Source organism: Marmota marmota, unplaced genomic scaffold (genome assembly GCF_001458135.2).
Source record: "Marmota marmota marmota unplaced genomic scaffold, marMar, whole genome shotgun sequence".
Taxonomy (NCBI): domain Eukaryota; kingdom Metazoa; phylum Chordata; class Mammalia; order Rodentia; family Sciuridae; genus Marmota; species Marmota marmota.
Window position 1 is genome coordinate 6,867,750 of NW_026000020.1, and position 22,531 is coordinate 6,890,280.

A 22,531-nucleotide genomic window follows, 5' to 3' on the forward strand; every position below is an offset into this window, starting at 1 on the left:
GTGGAAGGACCCAGAGGGCTGGAAACTGCACAGTTACTACCAGGTACTAACAGCTGCAAGACACAGAACTCAAATGGGCCTTCATGTAAATGGGATTTATTGGTTCCTATAACTGCAAAGCTCAGCGTAGTTCAGGAGGTTTGGCTGGGTCCAGGGACTCAAGCAATGACAGGAGACATGACTTCTCACATGCTTTTGCTATATTTTTCTGCTTAAGCCAATTCCCCAAACATGGCCGACAGAGGCCCTAGGCTCACACTGACCTCTTTATTTAAGGCACTGGAATGACTGATCTCTGCCCAACTTAGATCATGCTCCTTTCCCTGACTGAGGACTTGCACTATCATCCTGTGTCCTGATTGATGGTTGCCTGTGAGATCTTGGATTCAATACCACTGTTTGTGGTTGGGATGTGTGAGCCCAAGGGCCAGGCCTCAAGGAAGCAGAAATCCTGGCTGGCAGGAGCCTTTGAAATGGAGATGAGCTGCCTGTAAGACCTATCCTTGAATAGAAATGGACCTTAAAGTCAGGCCTACCCCTCTCAGTGGGCAAGCCGAGCCTTGCTTGCACCAATCCTGTCTCAGGAACTGTCTCTTTTGCTTCTCTCCTCCCGTAGCCCCTGCTTCCTGCTCTGACTCTCCTGACTTGTTCTCTCTAAGCTCAGTGCTTTGTTGGAGTAGTGCTTGGTATTCCTGAAGACATAACTTGGCACACATCCTGGCTTTTTGGGGGTAACCACCCACCTAACACCAGCCCCACCCCATATCTCCATCCTGAAGTCAACCTGAGGGGATGGGGAGGGAAAAGGCAGGAGTAGACTCCAGGCCGTGGGGTTGGTATGGAGTGCCTCCATTAGGGTACATTTTTGCATTAATTCCTCAGAACTCCTGAAATTTCTGCTGATCTTGGGGTGTTGCTGTTTTACTTGGGTTTCTCCAGAGAAACAGAACCAATAAGATGTGAATACATTCAGAAAGAGACTTATTCTAAGAAATGGGCTCACACAATGGTGGAGGTTGACAAACTCCCAGATCTGCAGTATTAGGAAGTGAGAGGAGCAGGCCCGCAGTGGGACTGGCAGGATTGAGGACTGGAAAAGTTGACCCGGATGTCATTGGCCTTGTGGCTTCACATACAGCCTGGTCTTGCTGACAATGACAGGTGTTCTCATGAACTGTTTTGAGCTGCTATCTGGGAGTGTTGCCAAAAGCTAAGTCCAATTTTGAGAAAAAGGAAAAAGAAGGTTTATTGCTTTGCTAGCAAAGGAGAAACACAGGGGACTTGTGTCCTTAAGGCTGTGATTCTGCCCATCAGCAGGAAAACGGGGCTTTTAAAGAGGTGATTCAAGGGCTACATTCCACTGTTCTGTGTTGGAGTTTGATTCACTTGTTTATTTGAGAGTCACTTCTGAGATCATCTGGTTCCATTCCCAAAGTCTGGATTACTTTGTTCCTGTAATGGATGTGCACTCACAGACAGATAAATCTGCCTAGGATGAGGAAAAAAGGCAATCCTGTTTCCCCTGAGATTAGGAAAGGGGAGAGATTAAGAAGGAACTAGGAGAGAGGAAGAGAAAGAACGTGTCTGTTTTTAAAAATTAAATTATTTATTTATTCCAATTTGTTATACATGATGGCAGAATGCAATTCATTTCATATTATACAAACAGAGCACATTTTTTCAAGTCACTGATTGTACACAAATTATTTTACAACCATTCATGTCTTCAAACATGTACTTAGGGTAATGATGTCTAACTCATTGCACCATCATTCCTACCCCCTTTCCCCTCATTTCCCTCTCTCCCCTTAGCCCTAAAGTTCCTCCATCCCACATCCCCATTATGGATCAGCATTCTCTTATCAAAGAAAACATTCAGCCTTTGGTTTTTTGGGATTGGCTTGCTTCACTTAGCATTATATTCTCCAACTTTATCCATTTACCTGCAAATGCCATGATTTTATTCTCTTTTAATGCTGAGTAATGTTCCATTGTGTATATATGCCAATGTTTCCCTATCCATTCATCTACTGGAGGGCATCTAGGTTGGCTCTATTTTTTAAAAATATTTATTTTATTTAGTTTTCGGCAGACACAACATCTTTGTTTGTATGTGGTGCTGAGGATCGAACCTGGGCCGCACGCATGCCAGGCGAGCACGCTGCCGCTTGAGCCACATCCCCAGCCCCCTCTAGGTTGGTTCTATAATTTAGATATTGTGGATTGTGCTGCTGTAAACATTGATGTGGCTGTGCCCCTGTAATATGCTGTTTTTAAGTCCTTTGGGTATAAACCAAGGAGTGGGATAGCTGGGTCAAAGGTGGGTCCATTCCCAGTTTTCCAAGGAATCTCCATACTGCTTTCCAGATTGGCTGCACCATTTTGCAGTTCTACCAGCAATGTATGAATGTGCCTTTTCCGACATTTATTGTTGTTTGTATTCTTGATAGCTGCCATTCTGACCGGAGTGAGATTAAATCTTAGAGTAGTTTTGATTTGCATTTCTCTAATTGCTAGAGATGTTGAACATTTTTTCATATGTTTGTTGACTGATTGTATATCCTCTTCTGAGAAGTGTCTGTTTAGTTCCTTGGCCCATTTATTGACTGGGTTATTTGTTTTATTGGTGTTAAGGTTTTTGAATACTTTATATATATCCTAGAGATTAGTGTTCTATCTGATGTGCTTGTGGTAAAGATTTGCTCCCATTCTGTAGGTTCTCTATTCACCTTACTGAGTATTTCTTTTGCTGAGAAGAAGCTTTTTAGTTTAAATCCATCCCATTTAATGATTCGTGGTTTAATTCTTGCACTATAAGAGTCTTATTAAGAAAGTTGGGGCCTAATCTGACATGATGGAGATTTGGACCTACTTTTTCTTCCATTAGGTGCAAGGTCTCTGGTTTAATTCCTAGGTCCTTGATCCACAGAAGCATGACCATTTAAAAGTAAGTTGCAGCCAGGCACCATGGCACATGTCTGTCATCCCAGCAGCTCAGGAGGCTGACGCAGGAGGATTGCAAATTCAAGCCAGCCTCAACAAAAGAAAGGCACTAAGCAACTCAGTGAGACTCTGTCTCTAAGTAAAATACAAAATAGGGCTGGGGATGTGACTCAATGGTTGAGTGCCTGGGTTCAGTCCCCGTACCAAAAAAAAAAAATAAAAAAAAAAAATGTTGCAGTGGCAGATCAGCAAGGGCTGTATCAAAGCATAAAGTAGAACATGATGACCCTGACCCTGCCTGCCATGAGGAGAGAGGCTTCCCATACTGAGGGGCTTGATGAAGACTGGAAGCGCTTTCCATTCTGAATAACAGATGCCTGGATCTAATGCATACTCTGAAGGAAAGAAAAGCACTTACTGCTGTGCATTGGCTGGTAACTGGAGCCCAGGGATTGCATCAGACTCAAGTACTTGGGAGAAAGAGATCAGAACACAGACCTGGAAGCTGACAGCCACCGGCTGTTCTGGGCCCTCCAGCTTGTCCTGGGGGATGATCTCTACACATGATGCTGCTAAGACAAGAACAGGTGCTTCTCCTAACTCTCTGCCACGGCCCCAAAGTAGGAACCATGGTCTTTAGTCTGGGATCTGGAACCTGCAGGCTATGACCCTAACCCTAACCCTAACCCAGGGCCCAGGGCGGGTAGGGCATATGCTGAGGGACATCCAGAGAACAGTGCACAGGGCGGGTTGTGCTGCTGGCTGCTGGAAGTGTGTGGTAAGTCATCTCCCTGGGCAGCGGGAGACCAGCACCTAGGAAGGGTACTAGGTATGTGCTCCAGGCAACACCTAGGAGGGAGAAGAGGAGCTTGGTGTGTGGGGGTCAGATTGCATAGTCAGGACAAAGACCTCAGCTGACTCTGCAGAGTTCTGGAACTGGGAGGGACTTCAGAGTTGTCCTAAAACCCCAGGTTCTGCCAGACATGAGATGGATACTGTTCCCAGGGAGGGGGGTGCAACCTTGGGCAAGGGTGTGCTCTTCCCTTGGGGGCTACTGAAGAGAGCTGAAAACTGTTGTCAGCAATACTCCCAGCAGCAACACTCCTACCACCCCAGGTTACCCTGACCCACTCCTTTGTGTAAGTTCTGGGAGCATCTTTTTGTCCCTCCCTGTCTCTGTCTCTCTGTCTTTCATACTAAGGATTGAATCCAGGGGTGCTTAACCACTGAGCCACATCCCCAGCCCTTTTTTATGTTTTATTAGAATCAGGGTCTTGCTGAGTTGCTTAGGGCCTCACTGAGTTCCTGAGGCTGACTTTGAACTTGCGATCCTCCTGTCCCAACCTCCCGAGTTGCTGGGATTGCATGTGTGCACCACCAGGTCTGGTCTCTTCTTAAGAGATCTGAGAAGTGTTTTTCTCATGGTCATTACAGTTCCCAGTGCCTTTCCAATTCCTTGTTCCAGTACCTCATGAAGTATATTTATGGTCCATAAATTTGGAGTTCTTTGAAACACTGTTGTATCTTTCAAATCTGTTTCCTATCTATGCATAAATCACTTTGAGTGCATTCCAAATATTTGCAAAAACAACAACCAAAAACAAAACAAGCAAACAAAGAACCTTGATTGAAATAATAACATGAAGACTATAATCTCAATTTTTCTATGTAAGTGGGGAGGGGAGGAGTTAATGACAGTTAGTCATTATTCCTTATAGCCTGTAGAGGGTTCTACAGTTTCCATCGAACTGTAACTTACATAATCTCATTTGAGCCTTAAATGACCCACGATCACAGGTACACCTGGCATCACCATCTGAATTTTACAGATGAGGAAGTAAAGTTTCAAAGAACATATAAATTGCACTCAATTGGAAAAGAAAATTTAAAATAAATGATGGAAGAAAACCAACCATATAAACATTACCCTTTAACTACCAAAACATAACCCAAAGATAACTGCATTCCTGGAGAGATCACAGAGATTAATGTCCCCACTACGCAAATAAAATCTGAGAAATGCAGAGCCGATGACTCCTACCGCATTCCCATTCAATTGGCCTGTCTGGCTGGTGCTGACCCAAGACGGACCGGATCTCAGACAATGAAGTGGGTTATCATAAGCTTAATTAAATTGTGACTCTAATTGCAGCAGCTGTTCCAGATGAGGTTTCATTGCCAGAGCAAATCAATGCATTCCCTGGAATGAAGCATACAGGTATTGATCTGATGAGGGCTTTTGTCCTCAATAATTTCTATTAAAGACTATCAAAAGCAATTTGCTGTTTTGAGCTGGCAGAGCGAACAATACTCATTCACCTATCAACTCCTGTTACCTGTCATAATCTAGTCTTCAGAGAACTTGTTCTCTGTGCTCCACTTAATGCCCTTGGTCAGATATATCCACAGCATCTTGCTGATGGTAAGTAGTAATTACTGTAGCCACCTTGAGAAAACAAACGTGTTCCAAAGGGTGGGAAAGAGATCACACAAAAATTCAGTTAAGATTTCTAGGGGTCTAATGGTCTGGGGCATGTTGAGCTATTTTTTCAAGGTGCTGCATCTGGCAGTGCTTAGAAATAGGTACACTATGAAATAGGTAATGTCCAGGGAGGAGCTCAGGATACAGCTTGGTGGTGGAGCACTTGCCTGGCATGTGAGGCCCCAGGTTCAATTTCCAGCAACACACACACACTTCACAATGTCCAGTGGGTTTGGATTTTGAAGGTAATGAACACTCACTAGATTTTTCTCTGTAGAATTCTTCTCTGAAGAAAAGGCTGTCAGTTTTGAGCAGGGCCCAGAACCAAAGAAGGCATTGTCACCGGTTCTGCCTGTTGACCAATCTTCTCTGCCCCTTGGGCCATGAGCCAGTGGAAGTGGTGGTGCTGGAAATATCAGCATAGATATGATGCTGAGGGCATCACTGTGTAGACACTTAGCACTTTGAAGCAGAGTTATGTCACCTGCAGTGAATTTTTATATGTGGCCACCGTAGATCCATTTTGGTTATATTAGACTCTCTCATACCAGAAGTAGATATCTGCCTTATGCAACCACCTCCTGATGGGACAGTTGGATGCAACCTGCTCGACTGGCCTGCTGACCTTTACCCTCCATAGACTTTCCAGGTCTGCTGCAGTGACCATGTGCTCGTCACAGTGTGACTCCATGGAATTTGTATCTGCTTGCCCTGAGTCCACCAATTAGAACCACCCTGGCAAAACCATGAACCGTAAGAGAGGCCTGAGGATGCAGGACCTTGTGTCTCTTGCTCTGAACTGCCTGGCTAAACAGAGATGACCTGGAGAGTGTCCCCTCCCTGCTGGCCCTCTGAAGCATGCTACTCTCTTGCCCCTGGTTTCCACAGTAACACACTCTTCTGTCATTCCATGTGCCTTGTGTTGCCTCCTCTGTGTCTCACTTGACCAATACACCCAAACCTCTCCTCCCAGTCAGGCCACCCCTAGAGGGGCAATTTTGGTGGAAACAACTGGACACTGGTCACAAGGGCATCTGCCAGCATAAACAAGTTTTCAGTAGGAGAGACACCTGGTCACGGGCCAGACACAGGCATTAGACTGTGTACCAGAATAAAGAAGGATGCTGTGAATGGCACACTGTGTACACCCGTGACCAAATCCCTGGAGCTGCCAGGGTGGGCTACAGTGTACAGCCATCCTCCAGAGACATCAGGACCAAGTTAGGAAAAATACAACATTATGCTTTACAGACAGCTCTGCAATTCCCCCCATCCAGCTTATTCCATTCTCGTGCTTTCTATGCTTTGTTACTCTTGCTCAACTGGGGTCCAAAATGCTAAATACAAAATTCCATAATGGTTGGTACCATCTGTGATTTCAGGCATCCCTGGGGGTCTTGAAACATATGCTCTGCAGGCAAGGGGGAACTGCTGTATCTTTAGAGATACAGCTTCTAGAACATTACCGGGCCCTAGCAGAGACTGAACACTTGTTTTAGGGCCACAGATTACTAGCTGCCCAAGACAAACCTAGTATTACTTGATCCATCAAGGTGTAAATCGTGGGGCTGGGGTTGTGGCTCAGCGGTAGAGCACTCGCCTAGCACATGTGGCCCTCAGTTCAATCCTCAGCACAACATAAAATAAATAAAATAATGGTTGTGTTCAACTACAACTAAAAAATAATATTTTTAAAAAAGGTATATATTGTGTGTCTCGAGCAGCACCCCATCATTATATAGAATGGTATAAATGGGACAGCCCACCAGGTCCTTGCTCTGAACTGCCTGGCTAAACAGAGATGACCTGGATTTTGGAGGTAACGAACACTCACTGGAGTTTTCTCTGTTTTAATCATGTCTTTAATTTTAATTTAATCTTAATTTAATTTTAATGATAATCTTGTCTTTAAATTTTAATCATGTCTTTATTTGCAGAAAATAGGAAGTTCCAAGAGCATTGGCTCCTGCTGCCTCAACAATCTCCTAGGGGAGTACCCTATGACCAGCTCATTATCTAAGGAAAAATTCAAGTCAGGTTCCTGCTTATAGATGTTTCAGTGTTATATTGGTATCACCAATGGGAAAGTGGTCCTGAGAGCTGGGTGAGGTGGCACAAACCAGTAATTCCAGCAACTCAGCATGCTGAGGCAGGAGGATCTCTAGTTCAAAGCCAGCCTCAGTGACTTAGTGAGCCCTGAACAACTTTGCTGGACCCTGTCTCAAAATAAAAAAAATAAACAGATGGGGATGTGGCTTAGTGGTCGAGTGCCCTCTGGGTTCAATCCCTGGTACAAAAACAATTACGTGAGGAGGTCCTGAGGACAGTGTTCAAAGGAAACCCTCCCTTCCTGTGGGTTGAACTTTGAACTGTCCATCCGGTTGTTCATTTTGCTGTGGAGGAGAGCTGGCCAGAGCTGTAGATCTATACACTAAAGGAGTGTGAGATGGGTACAGTAGCACATGTCTGTAATCCCAGTGGCTCAGAAGGCTGAGGCAGGAGAATCACGAGTTCAAAGCCAGCCTCAGAAAAAGAAAGGGGCTAAGCAACTCAGTGAGACCCTGTCTGTAAATAAAATACAAAATAGGTCTGGGATGTGGCTCAGTGATCGAGTGCCCCTCAGTTCAATCCCTGGTACCTCCACCAACACCACCCCCAAAAAGAAAAGAACAAAACAAAACAAAACAGAGAAGGAGCATGATTGGAAATGGGTAAAAGACTGAAAGTTTCCCCTTTAAATCTGGGAACACGATAAGGGTGCTTGCTCTTACCACCTCCACCCAACATTGTGTTGGAGTTTTTACTCAGTGCAATAAGGCAAGGAAGAAACAAGCACAGATTGGAAAGAGAAATAAAACTGTCTTTACTTGCAGAAAACATGATTAAGTAAAAAATTCTTAAAAATCTAGAAAAATAAGCTATTAGAACTAATAAACGAGTTCAGCAAGATTGCAGAATACAAAGTCAATATAAAAACAACTGCATTTATATACTAGAAATGAAGAATTAAAATTGAAATTTAAAAGTATTTTCAATAGCACTAAAAATCAAATATTTAGGAATAAATTTTTTTTATAAATATTTTTTTAAGAGAGAGAGAGAGAGAATTTTAATATTTATTTTTTAGTTTTTTTGGCGGACATAACATCTTTGTTTGTATGTGGTGCTGAGGATCGAACCCAGGCCGCACGCATGCCAGGCGAGCGCGCTACCGCTTGAGCCACATCCCTAGCCCCCTTAGGAATAAATTTAACAAAACATTTGTATAATCTGTATACCAAAAGCTTAAAAAATTGCTAGGAGAAATTCAATGAGACATAAATAAATAAATAAATGAACAGAAATAAATAACATATTTGTGGGTTGGGAAGACTCCATGTTAAGATATTAATTCTTCCCAAATTAATCTAAAGATTCAATGCAATCCCAAGTCCCAAGAAAAATTCCATCAAATCTTTTCTTTCTTTTTTTTTTTTTTTAGAAACTGAAGACAATTTATATAAGAAAGCAGAGTACTGAAAGTAGCCAAAATAATTCTGTAAGATAAGAACTAAGTTTGGAGGACTGGCACTGATTTCTGTACTTACTCTGTAGCTACACTAATCAAGACAGTATGGTATTAGTGTAACAATCTATGAAACAGAATCCAGAGGCTAGAAATAGGGTCACATACATATGGATAGCTGAGATTCAACAAAGATGCCAAGGCATTTAACAGGGAAAAAATAGTCTTTCAACAAATGGTGCTAGAATAACTTGGTATCTATATGGATGGAGGTGAAGAATACCAATCTACCTGACACTATACACAAAAATAAACTCCAAATGTACCATTAGGGCTGGGATTGTGGCTCAGTGGCAGAGTGCTTGCCTAGCACGTGAGGCACTGGGTTTGAATCTCAGCACTGCATATAAATAAATAAAATAAAGGTTCATCAAAAGCTAAAACCAAACCAAACAAACAAAAAAAAATTAACATAAGTATAAAAATAAAAACCATAACATTTTTAGAGGAAAACATAGATGACCTTTGTGACATTTGGGTGAGCAAAGATTTCTTAGGACATGAAGAACACAAAGAAGAAAAATCGATATACTGGACTTATCAAAACCAAACACTAACTGGGCACAGAGGCATGTGCCGTAATACAGCGACTGGAGGCTAAGGCAGGAATGCAAGTCCCAGGCCAGCCTGGGCAACTTCACGGGAGACCCTGTCTCAAAGTTAAAAGAATTTTAAAAGGGCTGGGATGAAGCTCAGTGGTAGAGAGTCTCTGGATTCAATCCCCAATACTGCAAATTAGAATATCTAAATTTAAAAGATTGTCAATACCAAGTACAGGTATACCTCGGAGATACTGTGGTTTGGTTTTAGATCACCGGAATAAAATAAATATGGCAATGAAGTGACTCACATGAATTTTTTTTTTTGTTTTTCAGTGCACAAGAAAGTTAACACTATACAATACATATTTGTACATAACACAACACCAATGAAATATAATAAAGAGTGATACAAGGTATGTGTGCACTGGTAAGAATGTGGAATGCCAGAACCTTCTACACTGCGAGTGGGAACACAAACACCTTAACTGCTTTGGAAAACAGTTTAGCAATTTTAGCAGTTTCTTAAAAGGTTCAACAAACACTGTGCAACCTAGCAATTCTTTTTCTAAGTGTTTACCCCAAAGATTTGCATGCCAATATCCACAGCAGCCCAAAATGGAAACAACCCACATGTCCATCAAATGGATAAACAAATTTCAGTGTATCCATACAATGGAACACTATGCAACAAAAAGAAACAAAGTACTGACAGAAAAGCCTTATGGGAAAGGATAGAAGCCAGACACAACATAAGAAAACATCTGTCAATTTTTTCATTCGTATGAAATTCCAGAAAAGGCAAACCTCCAATGATAGAAAGCAGATCAATGTGTGCCAAAGATCAGGATTGGCTGCAAGGAGCCCAGAGTTTTTCAGAATGATGGTGATGTGACGGAAGTGTTTTATGGCATGACTGTGGTTGCAAACCCAGCACTTGTCCTAGTTTACTGCCCGGAAAAAGGTTCCGTTTTGCAGCACAGGAAGGAGGAACCCAAGTGGAGCCCCACAGACTCCCTGAGTTGAAGACATGGAGTTGTAAAGTCAGAGAGGATTGAGAAGCTGTTACCCCTGTGGGTCTGCGACTTGGCGGTGGTTCTGGGATCCTTGATGGTCATTAGGGTCAAAAACAGGAAGCAGCCCTGGAAGTAGAGCAAAGGAGAGTGAGTGCAAGCTGGAACCTACCAGTTACTTCTGCCCATCACCTCATCTGACTGCAGAGTTTCAGAAAGTAATAGCCCTGCTTCAATTCTACCTTCCAAAATGCCTACAAGTTTCTTCTTGTCCAACTCTAACTAGACTTATACTATATGAAAGGGAATTTTGGGTAATACCCAGCTTGACCAAGGTGACAATAATACAATACAACATGCACACAACACAATTTAAAGACTCTCTCATCACATTATGTATGTGAATGCTACCTCAATAAAAATGAAAAATAATAGATTTGATTATTAACACTCTATTTTTTAGTTTAGCTATATAACCAATCATATTAATTGAAAAGAATTATCAGTCCTATCTCATTGTGAAAACTATCCAACAAATTTTATTTATAATTATTTGACATTTCCCGTATGTTTTCTAATGCTGTTTACTAATAATAATGGAACTAAAAACTCAGACCAGAAAAATAACGAACTTTAGAGACTTAGGATCATAAGAAATTTTTTTTTTTTTTTTTTTTTAAAGAGAGAGGGAGACAGAGAGAATTTTTTTAATATTTATTTTTTAGTTTTTGGCGGACTCAACATCTTTGTATGTGGTGCTGAGAATCGAACCCGGGCCTCAAGCATGCCAGGTGAGCGCGCTACCGCTTGAGCCACATCCCCAGCCCCCATAAGAAATTTTTTAAAAATTTAATTTCCATTTTGTTGACAAAAGCATATGACTAATAAAGAATTTATGCTAGGGAGCAGGGATTGTGGCTCAGTGGTACAGCATTTGCTTAGCATGTGTGAATAACTGGGTTCAATCCTCAACACCACAAAATAAATAAAGTTATTAAAAAAAAAACCCCAGAACTTACGCTAGGGGATGGGGACCCAGCTCAGTGGCAGTGGTTTAATGTGCTTAGCATGTGCAAAGCCTTGGGTTCAAGCCCCACTGCTTCTGAAAAAAAAAAGTACTGGGAGCCAGGCCGGGTGGTGCACCTCTGTAATCCCAGCGACTTGGAAGGCTGAGACAGGAGGATTGCAAGTTAAAAGCCAGCCTCAGCAAGGGCAAGGCCCTAAGCAAACTCAGTGAGACCCTGTCTCTAAATGAAATACAAAATAGGGCTGGGGATGTGGCTCAGTGGTTGAGTACCCCTGAGTTCAATCCCGGGTACCCTCCCCACCCCCAAAAGTACTGGGAATTGAATCACTGAGCTACTTCCCTAGTCCTTTTTATTTTATTTTGAGACAAATTGTGCAGGCTGGCCTTGAGCCTGTGATCCTCCTGCCTCAGGCTCCCGAGTGGCTGGGATTACAGGTGTGTGCCACCCTGAGGATATTTTGGTACCAAAGATTAAATTCAGGAGCACTCCATCACTGAGCCACATCCCAGCCCTATTTTGTTTAGAGACAGGGTCTCACTGAGTTGTTTAGTGCCTCACCATAGCTGGTGCTGGCTTTGAACTCGCCATTCTCCTGTCTCAGCCTCCCAAGCCGCTGCTGGGATTACAGGTATGTACTACCAGGCCGGCCTGAGGAATTATTTTGATAAAAACAAACAACACAACAACAAATTTTTTTTTCCTCTAAAATTAAGGAATCCATTTCCATGACTGTCATGAAGCCCTGGGTGAGTCAGCAGGAATAAGTTTGGAGGTAACTATCCTGGCTCTGGAATTCCTAGTAACAATCACTGTTTTCTCTCTTGATCTCAATGGAAAACCCAGGATCATATAACCTCAACATTCCTGGCAAACGCCAAAGCCAACTATGTAGGAGGCTTTTTTAGAGGAGAAGACAACTCTTGTCTTCCCAGAGGATAAATCCTCCAGGTTGCTCTATGAGGCAGATAGCAACCCCGAACCATGAATGGGTTGGGGTCTGCGCTGGCCTCAATGGCTTCCTTTCAATTAAAGTAAGTGGACAGCAGTAAAGTTCAACTCCCCCTTCCCCACCCCGGGGGTCATCCTACAATCATTGAAAAACACCTGGCTCAATTAAGTGTCAAATATTATTTTGTTACCTACACATTTCTCCTTACCTACTCTGAAAGGGAAATAAATGTCAATACCAATCTCCAAAGTAAGATCAGACAGGCTGGACAGGTCAGGAGAGACCTACATTTTACCTTCTGGCAAGGCAATTTTTTTTCTTTCTTTGGAGAAATGTCTACTTTTGTTAAGACTACCTAAAACTGCATACATTTAGCTACAGTAAAATTCCTAACTGCCTTGGAAGAAGCAGAGCCCCTTTCACACCAAGACAGCACATTAGCCAAACTTTCAGCATTAAGCATCAGTGCTTTTGGGGGTGTGGTGATGGCATTCTACCTCTCAGCATCGCTAACATATTCAAATTTTTTTTGTTGTTGCTTCATATCCAGCCCTCCAAAAAGACCACAAGAATTTATTTAACCAAAGTTGCCCAGCACCTCTTCTAGATGATCTAGAATGAACTTTGCTCTTTATAATGTCAAAAACCCCAGGCGGTACTGTCCACCCTTTTTAAAAATGTGCTTTAAGAAGCATGCCTTCTACCAACCTGGTGCGGGAATGTGCCTCTCTGTGGGTGACAAGTAACCTCAGTAAGCGTCCCTGCTACCTTTGTTCGCAGAGACACGGCTTTGGGAAGACATCCTCTGCCTCTCGTTTTTCCTTTACTTACTCATAAGTAAACCATTCTTCACTCTGATCTTTTCTGATTGTGCTCACTGGCTCCTCGATCACCAAGGGGCGAACGGACCCACTGTGTTCGCTTACAATCCTTTTTGTCAGTAGGATCCTTAATTATAAGCTTAAAAAAAAGAGAGAGAGAGAAAAAATAAGCAATTTAGAGTAAGGGTTTCCTACCAGACATCCAGCGGTTTCGTTTTAATGAAATTGGGACACAGAATATTAATTTAATGCCCTTGAAGCCATTTAGCCAGGTTGCCCAAGGGTGATGCACAGGTTTTAGGAAACGTGGCTGCTTACCCAAACGTTGTCAGATTGCGATAGGACACTGCCCACGTGGCTCGCTCTGTACTGATTCCTGCGGTCTCATGCCAACTCAGAACCCCGACCCTCGGGGACCGCCTCCGCGCCGCGAACGTTCAGGAGGGATCCGGGAGAACGGGCGGGGAGGCCGAGGAAGGTTCGGTGGGCAGGCACCGCCAGGTCTGTGCAGGGTCCTCGCCAGGTGCTCCTGGGCCGCCCCCCCCCCCCCAAGCCCCTCAGCCTGGGACGCTCCCATCCCGGACTCTAGGGAACTGGGCAACGGTTCCTCGCCTCTTCGAGGATCTGCCCACCGAGCAGGACTTCCACGGCCCCTGGCCGCGCCCCTCTGCGGGGCGGGGGCGCGGCGGCCAGCAATGGCGGCGGCTACGGGGTCCCAGGGTCATTCACCAAGGCGCCCTTGACTGGTTCACGCGGTGCCACCTACCTTGCTAACAGGCGGCCGCGGCGTGCGGCGCGTAGGGGCGGAGAGAGCGGTGACGGGCATTTGGCGCCGCCAATGAGCGCCAGACCGTCGGGATCGTGGCCAATCAGAGCCCGAGAGGCGGAGACGCGGGTAGGTTGCGGGCAGGCGGCGCGTGTGGTGGATTCGGAGCTCCCGGGACCTTTCCTCCTGCGGAGCCGGGGTCGCCCGCCTCGCTAGTTCACGCGTTCCCCGCACCGCAATTCCGCCGCCAGCTGGACACTCGGNGGCCGAGCCCGCGCGTCTCCTGCAGCGGCGCTCTCCCCCGAGGGGGGCTCTTCTCAGCGGCTGCTGCAGAGAGCATGAGAGGCGGCGCCTGGCCTGGGCAACGAGAGACGGACTCCGGGCCGGCCAGTTAGGGGACTTAGCTGACGGCCGCCCGCACCCTCCCGGGCCCGCTGCTCTGCCTGCGGTGGCGGCATGTTCCCGCGGAGGCCGCCGGCCGGCCTGGCCGCCTGGCTAGCGGGGCGCGGGGCGGGGGCCTGCTGGGCTTGCTGGCCAATCAGTGCCGCTTCGTGACGGGCCTGCGTGTGCGGCGCACGCAGCAGATCGCGCAGCTCTACGGCCGCCTCTACTCCGAGAGCTCGCGCTGCGTCCTACTCGGACGCTCTGGCGCCGGCTGCGCGGCCGCCCGGGCCATGCCTCTGCTTTGATGGCGGCGCTCGCCGGCGTCTTCGTGTGGGACGAGGAGAGGATCCAGGAGGAGGAGCTGCAGAGGTGGGCTTTGCAGCGAGTCGCCCCTGTGCTTGGGGTGGGGTGGCCCGGGCGGGAGGTGGGGACGTGCGACCCTCGGGGCCTGCCCCGTGTCCCCTGTTTACCTGGTGCTCCTGTGAGTGGCGGTGCAGCAGACTGGAGCAGTTTTAGCAATTCACCTTGCTGCCCGTGTGTTTCTGCGGTTTGTTGCGTTCGAAGCAAGGGCTGGAAGTGGGTGTTAGTCTGGGGGGGGGGTGACTTTGGATGGGTAGTATGACACTGAAGACAACCTTAGGAGTACAGGGGTAGCTCAGTGCTGGAGCACCTGCTTGGCAAGCGCGAGGTCTGCGCTGGATTCCCAGCCCTAGAGATAAAGAGAAGAAAAACCACATTGTAAAAGTGAATACAGAAGGCGTGCAGGCCCTTCTTCACGAAATCTTTATTACGTTCTCAGAAAAAAATGCAAATTCAAAACGACTTTAAACTCGACCTGAGGCTGTATTTTTGCATTTACAAAATGACTGCCATCCAAATGGGACTCAAGCCTTGGGAGAAGTGGCCCGAGAGAGCTCTGTCATTGTGACTCCCGTCTGAAAGGAATTTAGAGGCTGGGAGGGATTTTGCCCTGCTTGCACAAACCGATAACCCAGACGTTTTATCCTATAAGAATTAGGTGAGATTTTTGCTACTTTAGAACTTTGGGTATCATTAAGGTCAGAAGTCATGCTGTCATTAAAACTTCTGGGTGAAAATCCAGTACCGTTGATTGTATTTGTTACTCTGTAGTTCTAAATCTCAGATTTTATGTAATCTAAAGATTTGTTTTAGGGCTGGGTTGTGGCTCAGTGGCAGAGCACTTGCCTCATACATGTGGGGCACTGGGTTCGATCCTTAGCACCACATAAAAATAAATAAAATAAAGATACTGTGTTCATGTATAACTAAAAATATTTTTTAAAAAAGATTTGTTTTTAGCGCTTGAAGTATATGTCTCTTTATTTACTTTATTTCTTTTTTCCCCACTGTTACTGGAGTTTAAACCCAGGGCCTCATGCATGCTAGACAATCACTCTACCACTGAACTACATCCCCAGCTGCTCTTTGTTGTTGGTGGTGGTGGTTTTTGTTTTGAGATAGGGTCTCACTAAGTTGCCAAGACTGGCCCTGAACTTGTGATCCTCCTGCTTCAGCTTTGTCAGGAGCTGGGATTAAGGCATATGCCACCAAGCCTGGCTTGGATTTTCATTTTTTGACAGATATTTTTAGACTGTGTCCTCTACATAAGCACTCTTTTAAATTCTAAAACTGTGATTTCAGGAACCAGGGACAGTTCCCTCCTCCTCATAGATCCCACAGAGTATCTTTATTCTAGATATTTCTTGAACAGGGAGACCACCTGTTATTCCACATTTTTGGTTAGATTGAAAATGGAAATACAGCAGTAAAGTTTGTACCATGGCCTGTGTGGGAAGTGTAATACCCAGATGCCAGGCAGCTATTTGTGCAACACTATGAATTGTGGGTAAATGCAAGTCTATCTTAAGAACTGGGGATGCTTTTCCTAGCAGGAAGGATGACTTTTATAATGCAATTTAAAATCAGAACCACAGGGCTGAGGGTGTAGCTCAGTGGTAGAACCCTTGCCTAGCATGTACAGGGCCCTGGATTCCATCCCCAGAGCTGTTAAACAACCACAAAACAACAACAACAACAACAACAACAAAAAACTAAGATCATAACTGCACATAGCCTCGTTCAAAAAAATTAAAGAATCAAAGCATGATAGCAATTTTGCCTAGTTCCTATTAGCATTCTTTTGCTATTTGGATATTTGTGCTAATCTTGCAAGAAATAAAAAAAAAGAGAAGAAAATTTTAAGAAAATTGCCGATTAACTGTTTAATTTTCTTTCTTCCTTTTTTTTTTTTTTGGTACTGGGGATTGAACTCAGGGGCACTGAGCCACTGAGCCACATCCCAGCCGTATTTTGTATTTTATTTAGAGACAGGGTCTCACTGAGTTGTTTAGTGCTGAGGCTGACTTTGTACTCACAATCCTCTTGTCTCAGCCTCCTGAAATTACAGGTGTGTGCTATCTTGCCAGGCCCTAATTCTATTTTTTTTTTTTTTGGAGGGGGTGGGTACTAAGGATTGAACCCAAGGGTGCTCACTTACTGAGCCACTTCCCCGCAGCCCCCTTTATTTATTTATTTATTTTTTGATACTGGATCGAATCCAGGGCCTTGTGCATGCAAGCCAAGCACTGTACCAACTGAGCTATATCCCCAGCCCCACCACCTTTTAATATCAATTTTCAGTTGTGCTGGGGTTGTAGCTCAGTGGCAAACACTTGCCTAGCATGTGTGAGGCACAGGGTTTGATTCTCAGCACCACATAGAAGTAAATAAATAAATTAAATAAAGGTCTATCAACAACTAAAACATTAAAATTTTTTCAATTGTAATTGGACACAATACCTTTAATTAATTAATTTACTTATTTTTATGTGGTGCTGAGGATCGAACTCGGGGCCTTGCATGTGCTTAGCCAGAGCTCTACCATTGACCCACAACCCCAGCCCATCCCCAGCTCTTTTTATATTTTATTTAGAGAGAGGTTCTCACTGAGTTGTTAAGTGCCTCGCTAAATTGCTGGGGCTGGCTTTGAATTTTCAATCCTTCTGCCTCAGCCTCCTGAGCCGCTGGGATTACAGATATGCCTCACCTCGCCCAGCAGCCCTCATTCTATTTTTTTTATTACTATTGTTTTAGTTGTCAATGGATCTTTTATTTAATTAATTTATTTATATGCAGTGCTGAGGATTGAACCCAGGGCATCACACATTCCAGGCAGGCGTTCTACTACTGAGCCACAACTCCAGCCCTTCATTCTATTTTTGATGAATTTCCTGTGTTCCATACTGGTGACCCTTGAAAAGAAAATCCTCAGGTGGATCTGTTCGGGAAGGAGGAGAAAGGGTTAGTTGGTACAAAAGAGAGGGAAGGAATTGGGGCGCTGGGAGTTGAACAGTGTTGGGGTTTAGTGGTAGATGACATTGTTTGGATTACTTAATGTACTTTTATGGGTGATACATCCTGGAGCTCTGGATGGCAGTTCTCCCATTTAGGGGAGCTGGAACGGAAAACAATTTAAGAAATGGATGTATTGAACATTCAGATAATAAGTCAGTCCCACTCTGGCCATGAGATTGGGCCAGTTGCTGACCCAAGTGTTCATCCTGTTTCCTGCTCTTCAGTCAGTCTCTGAAACCAGGATCTGTTGAAACACTCTTGGTTCTAATCCAGCTCGCTTTGCAGTTTAGGTGAAGTCCAGTCAGACCACTTCTTTTTTGTTTGTTTGGGTGCTGGGAATTGAACCATCACTCTGCCACTGAGCGATACCCCAGTCTACAGAGCACTTGGGAGCTGCCTTTTGTTTTGGTCTTCCTCCAGTTACTACAGTAAAGGCCCATATTTAATACTTCATTGCCTTTGTTTTTGTTGTGGGGTTATTGGGAATAGAATCCAGGGAGGTTTCTTTACCACTGAGCTACATCTCCTCATGCCACGCCCTTTACATTTAAAAAAATTTTTTTAAATTCTGAGATAGGATCTTGTTAAGTTGCTTAGAGTCTTACTAAATTGCTGAGCTGGCCTTGGATTTGTGATCCTGCTGCCTCAACCTCCTGAGTTGGGGGGATTATAGGTGTACACCACCAGCCTGGCTTAATACTTCATTGTCTAGTTCATGCTTGGATTTTGCTTTTCTTTTCTTTTATTTTTATTATTATTATTATTTTTTAGTTGTAGATGGACACAATACCTTTATTTTATTTGTTTGTTTTTATGTGGTGCTAAGGATTGAATCCACTGTCTCACGCATGCTAGGCAAGCACTCTGCCACTGAGCCACAACCCTGGCCTGGATTTTGCTTTTCTTATCATTAAATTTTGATCAAGTTGTTAATCTTGATCAAGGTTTGTTACCTTGATAGGGAGACAGATTATATATTATTGATTGTAGATTGTTTCCTTATGTCTCAGTTCTAATAGCTTATAATGTTTACATTTTTATTGAATAAAATGTGGATACAGTCTAACTTTTTTGCTTGATGTTTAAGTATTGTATTTGCTTTAGAACAAGTACTGCTGAGGTTGTTTCACCTAGCTTAGAACATTTGGATTTTGTTTGTTTTAGTGAGGTGGTTGAGAGATATTGGGTAGTTTCCAGAGTGGAACACAGTTGTCTCAGGTCAGGTACAATTCTTTCATTGTTAATGGAAGAAGAGAATGATTGTCCAGTAACCCCTAAATTACAGCCTTTGTCTCACCTATGTTGTTTCTGTACCCACTTGTCCTGACGTAAACTAATTCTGACCCTTCCATCTTGGTTACACAGGGAAGTGTGCAAAATATATCTTTTAGAACCCGAGCTTTAGGTTGGCATGTTTTTCTTACGTGTGTTTCTTTTCCGAATAAAAATAATTTTGCTTTCTATTCTTTTGTGTTTGAGAACATTTTACCAAGTAAGAAATTGATCTTATTTAGCAAAGAAGTAACCTGTACAAAGTGATTTTGACTTGTTTCTGGGGCCTCATGTAGAAATCAGATCTTTTTAATCCTTGCTCTAGTGTTCTTATCTAATTAGTTTCAATTAAACAAAATAATTTTGCTCACTATTCTTGGTGTTAGCTGGCATTCCGTGAGCCCAGGGCAAATTTTCTAGAAGAATACAGTAGTAATTTTTATGGCTTTGAAACAGTTAAAAAAAATTACAGGAACAAAAAGAGGAAGGATATTAAGAAATATGAAAATTAGGGGAAAATTTTCCATTGACCTCATCTTTTTTTTTTTGTTACACCTCATTGCTCTATAAACTTGAGTAAAATAAAATAATTGCCAGTAAAGTTTCAAAGGGAAATTGGCCATTTTCCCAATTCTGTGTTTTAGCCCTAAAACGGAATATATTCACGTTTTCTGTATGTTATTAACTGGATGAATGATCAGTGTGAACTTTCTGGCTTACAGGAACACACACACACATATATATATAGTTTTCATTCTTTTAGCATTAACTAGTTTATGTCCTTTATTTCAAGATGTGTCCCAAATCAGTTGAAAATCCCTCCCTTTAATAGTAAGTTTGTAATGTGAAGGAAGAGATTATGTGAGGTGAAGGTTGTCTTGTTGAAATTTCTATTTGTCTGATGGCTACATTTGAATCATTTTAGAGACTGTCTTGCCTCATGCAGAGGACAGGACCCTGAGTCAAGCATTTGTACACTTACTTAGTTTTCATTGAAAGTCTTTAGTTGCCGCTGCTTTCATTCCAGCCTTCCTCAAATATTCAGGTGATTTTCCTTTGGAGAAAAGGAAGCATAGACCATCTTTTCTTGATCCTTTGACTAATCTGCTGGTTTTGTAACTATTTGGGGAATAATCTCTTTTGTCCTTTTCTGTCCTTATTAATTTAAGTCTCTTAGATAGGAAGGTTTAGAAGCCTATCTTACCCAAACAGGATTTGGCACAGCAGGCTAAAGAGATGCCTGGTGAGAGGGTTTATCATTTTCCACTTAGTACGTATAACAGTGTTTTTTCCTCTGTTAATTATGTCTGTCCAATTTAGAAGGTGGGACCCTTCAAGAACTTTTAAACCTGGCTACAGAAGGTTGTATGATCACATACATTTCCATCACAGCAGTCTTTCTCCAGCATTTGTATTATGCTGTTCAAAGAATGAATGTTAGCTGGGTGCGCTGGGCACACTTGTACATCTCCCGCAGTCCCAGCTACTCAGAGGGCTGAGGTAGGAGGATTGCTTGAGCACAAGAATTTGGGGCTAGCTTGGATAACTGAGTGAGACCTCATTTCAAAAAATGACAATGAAGAAAATAAAAAAGAACATCAGCTGGGCACAGTGGCAGGAGGATCAAGTTCAAGGTTAGCCTGGGCAGTTTTGCAGAACCCTGTCTCAAAATTTACAAAAGGACCGGGAATGTAGTTCAGGCCTCTGGATTCAATTTCCAGTACCTGGGGTGGGTGGGCGGAGGAATGTCTTGTTTTCATAAGACATTTTCATCCCTCTTCAGGTGGACTTAGTCTCAAATTTAATCAAATTACATGGAATTTTAATTATATAGGAGAACCTGATTAAGTAGTATAGATTAGAAGCTCTATACCACCTTGCATCTTAAAAGGCCATTAAAAAATATTGCTTACTTCTGGGCATGGTGGCACAGGCCTGTAGTCCCAGTTACTGGAGAGGCTGAGGCAGGAGGATTTCTTGAACCTAGAAGTTAGGAACATAGTGAGATGCTATCTAAAGGGGGGCGGGGAAAGCTGGGCTTAGTGGCTCATACCTATAATCCCAGCAAATGGGGAGTCGAGCCAGGAGGATGGCAAATTAGAGATCAGCTTGGGCAATTTAGTGAGACCCTGTCTAGGAATAAAGGGGGCTTGGGATGCCACTCACATGTATAAATGCCACACACATGTATAAATGCCATGTATTTATACATACATACCAGGGATTGGACACTGGGTACTTAACCACTGAGCCACATCCCCAGTCCTTTTTTATTATTTATTTATTTCTAAAATGTTTTTTAAGTTGTCGATATACCTTCACTTTATTTATTTATTTATTTATTTATTTATTTATATGTGGTGTTGAGAATCGAACCCAGTGCCTCACACATGTCAGGCAAGCTCTGTTCTACTGAGCCGCAATCCCAGCCCTTATTTTTTATTTTGAGACAGGATCTCTCTCAGTTGCTTTGGGTTTCACTAAGTTGCTGAGAATGGCCTCAAACTTGCAATCCTCCTGCCTCCGCCATTGGGATTATAAGTGTGTGCCACTACGCCCAGCTCAACTTTTAATTTAAATTGAGAAGTTTTTTTTTTTTTTTTTTTGGTACTGGGGATTGAACCCAGGGTTGCTTAACCACTGAGCCACATCTCTAGCCCATTTTATTTTATTTTTTAAATTTAGAGACATGGTCTTACTAAGTTGCTTAGGGCCTCACTAAATTGCCTAGTCTGGCTTTGAACTTCCGATCCTCCTCCTCAGCCTCCTGAGTTGCTGGGATTACAGGCATGCACCATCAAGCCTGGTGGCTTGAAAAGTTTTTTCAAATGGTAAAATAATTTTCTTCAGAACATCAGTATAAATTGTACTGGATTCAATTTATGTCATGGATTCTTCGTTGTAAATAAACAAACTGATCTTGTTTAATTTAAACCAATAGGAATTCATTAGTCGATTCCTTGTCAGGTTGTTCAGAACAGTGACAAGAAGGCCAGAAAGTACAAGTTGATCAGGAGAATAACCAAGGCTTGCTCCAGGAATCATCTCCTTAGATGTTGGTGTTGCTGGTGGTTTCCCCCTAGATTGGTTGCACTGCTGGATCTCCTCAAGATTACTAAGAATAATCTCCAAAAGATCTTGTGCCTTTGGGTTATTTCCTCAAGATCCAAAGCCCTAGAAGTCTTTAATTAATCTCACTTAAATTAGGAGCTGCCCTTAAACTGCTAGGGGCTAGAAATGGAGGGATTTCAGACAGTCAGAAATGACAAATACTGCTGAATATGGTGGCACATAACCTGTAATCCCCTGTAATCGCAGCTGCTTGGCCACTGAGACAGGAGGATCACAAGTTCAAAGTCAGTCTCAGTAAATTAACAAGGCCCTAAACAAGACC

At 43.4% G+C, this 22,531-nt stretch overlaps 1 protein-coding gene and 1 long non-coding RNA gene across 6 annotated transcripts in view; one reads left to right on the forward strand and one right to left on the reverse strand.

The window, feature by feature from the left end:
- Positions 1 to 2,800: 2,800 nt before the first annotated feature.
- On the reverse strand, positions 2,801 to 14,099 carry LOC107154140. Of its 5 annotated transcripts, none has more exons than XR_007350209.1 (5): positions 13,659 to 14,099; positions 13,228 to 13,479; positions 10,599 to 10,671; positions 5,686 to 5,831; positions 2,801 to 5,143 (listed from the first exon to the last, which is right to left on the reverse strand). It is a non-coding gene; the product is annotated as an uncharacterized LOC107154140 (long non-coding RNA). The 5 variants fall into 5 exon arrangements; XR_007350207.1 differs by adding an exon at positions 11,562 to 11,644 and having other exon boundaries at positions 2,801 to 5,831; XR_007350210.1 differs by lacking the exon at positions 5,686 to 5,831.
- A 106-nt stretch (positions 14,100 to 14,205) lies between these two features.
- Positions 14,206 to 22,531, forward strand: part of Stard7 (StAR related lipid transfer domain containing 7) — a 26,323-nt gene continuing 17,997 nt past the window's right edge. The window contains 3 exon segments of the mRNA XM_015499736.2: positions 14,206 to 14,602; positions 14,605 to 14,748; positions 14,751 to 14,859. Coding sequence (XP_015355222.1) covers positions 14,563 to 14,602; positions 14,605 to 14,748; positions 14,751 to 14,859 — 293 coding nt within the window. The 5' untranslated portion in view covers positions 14,206 to 14,562.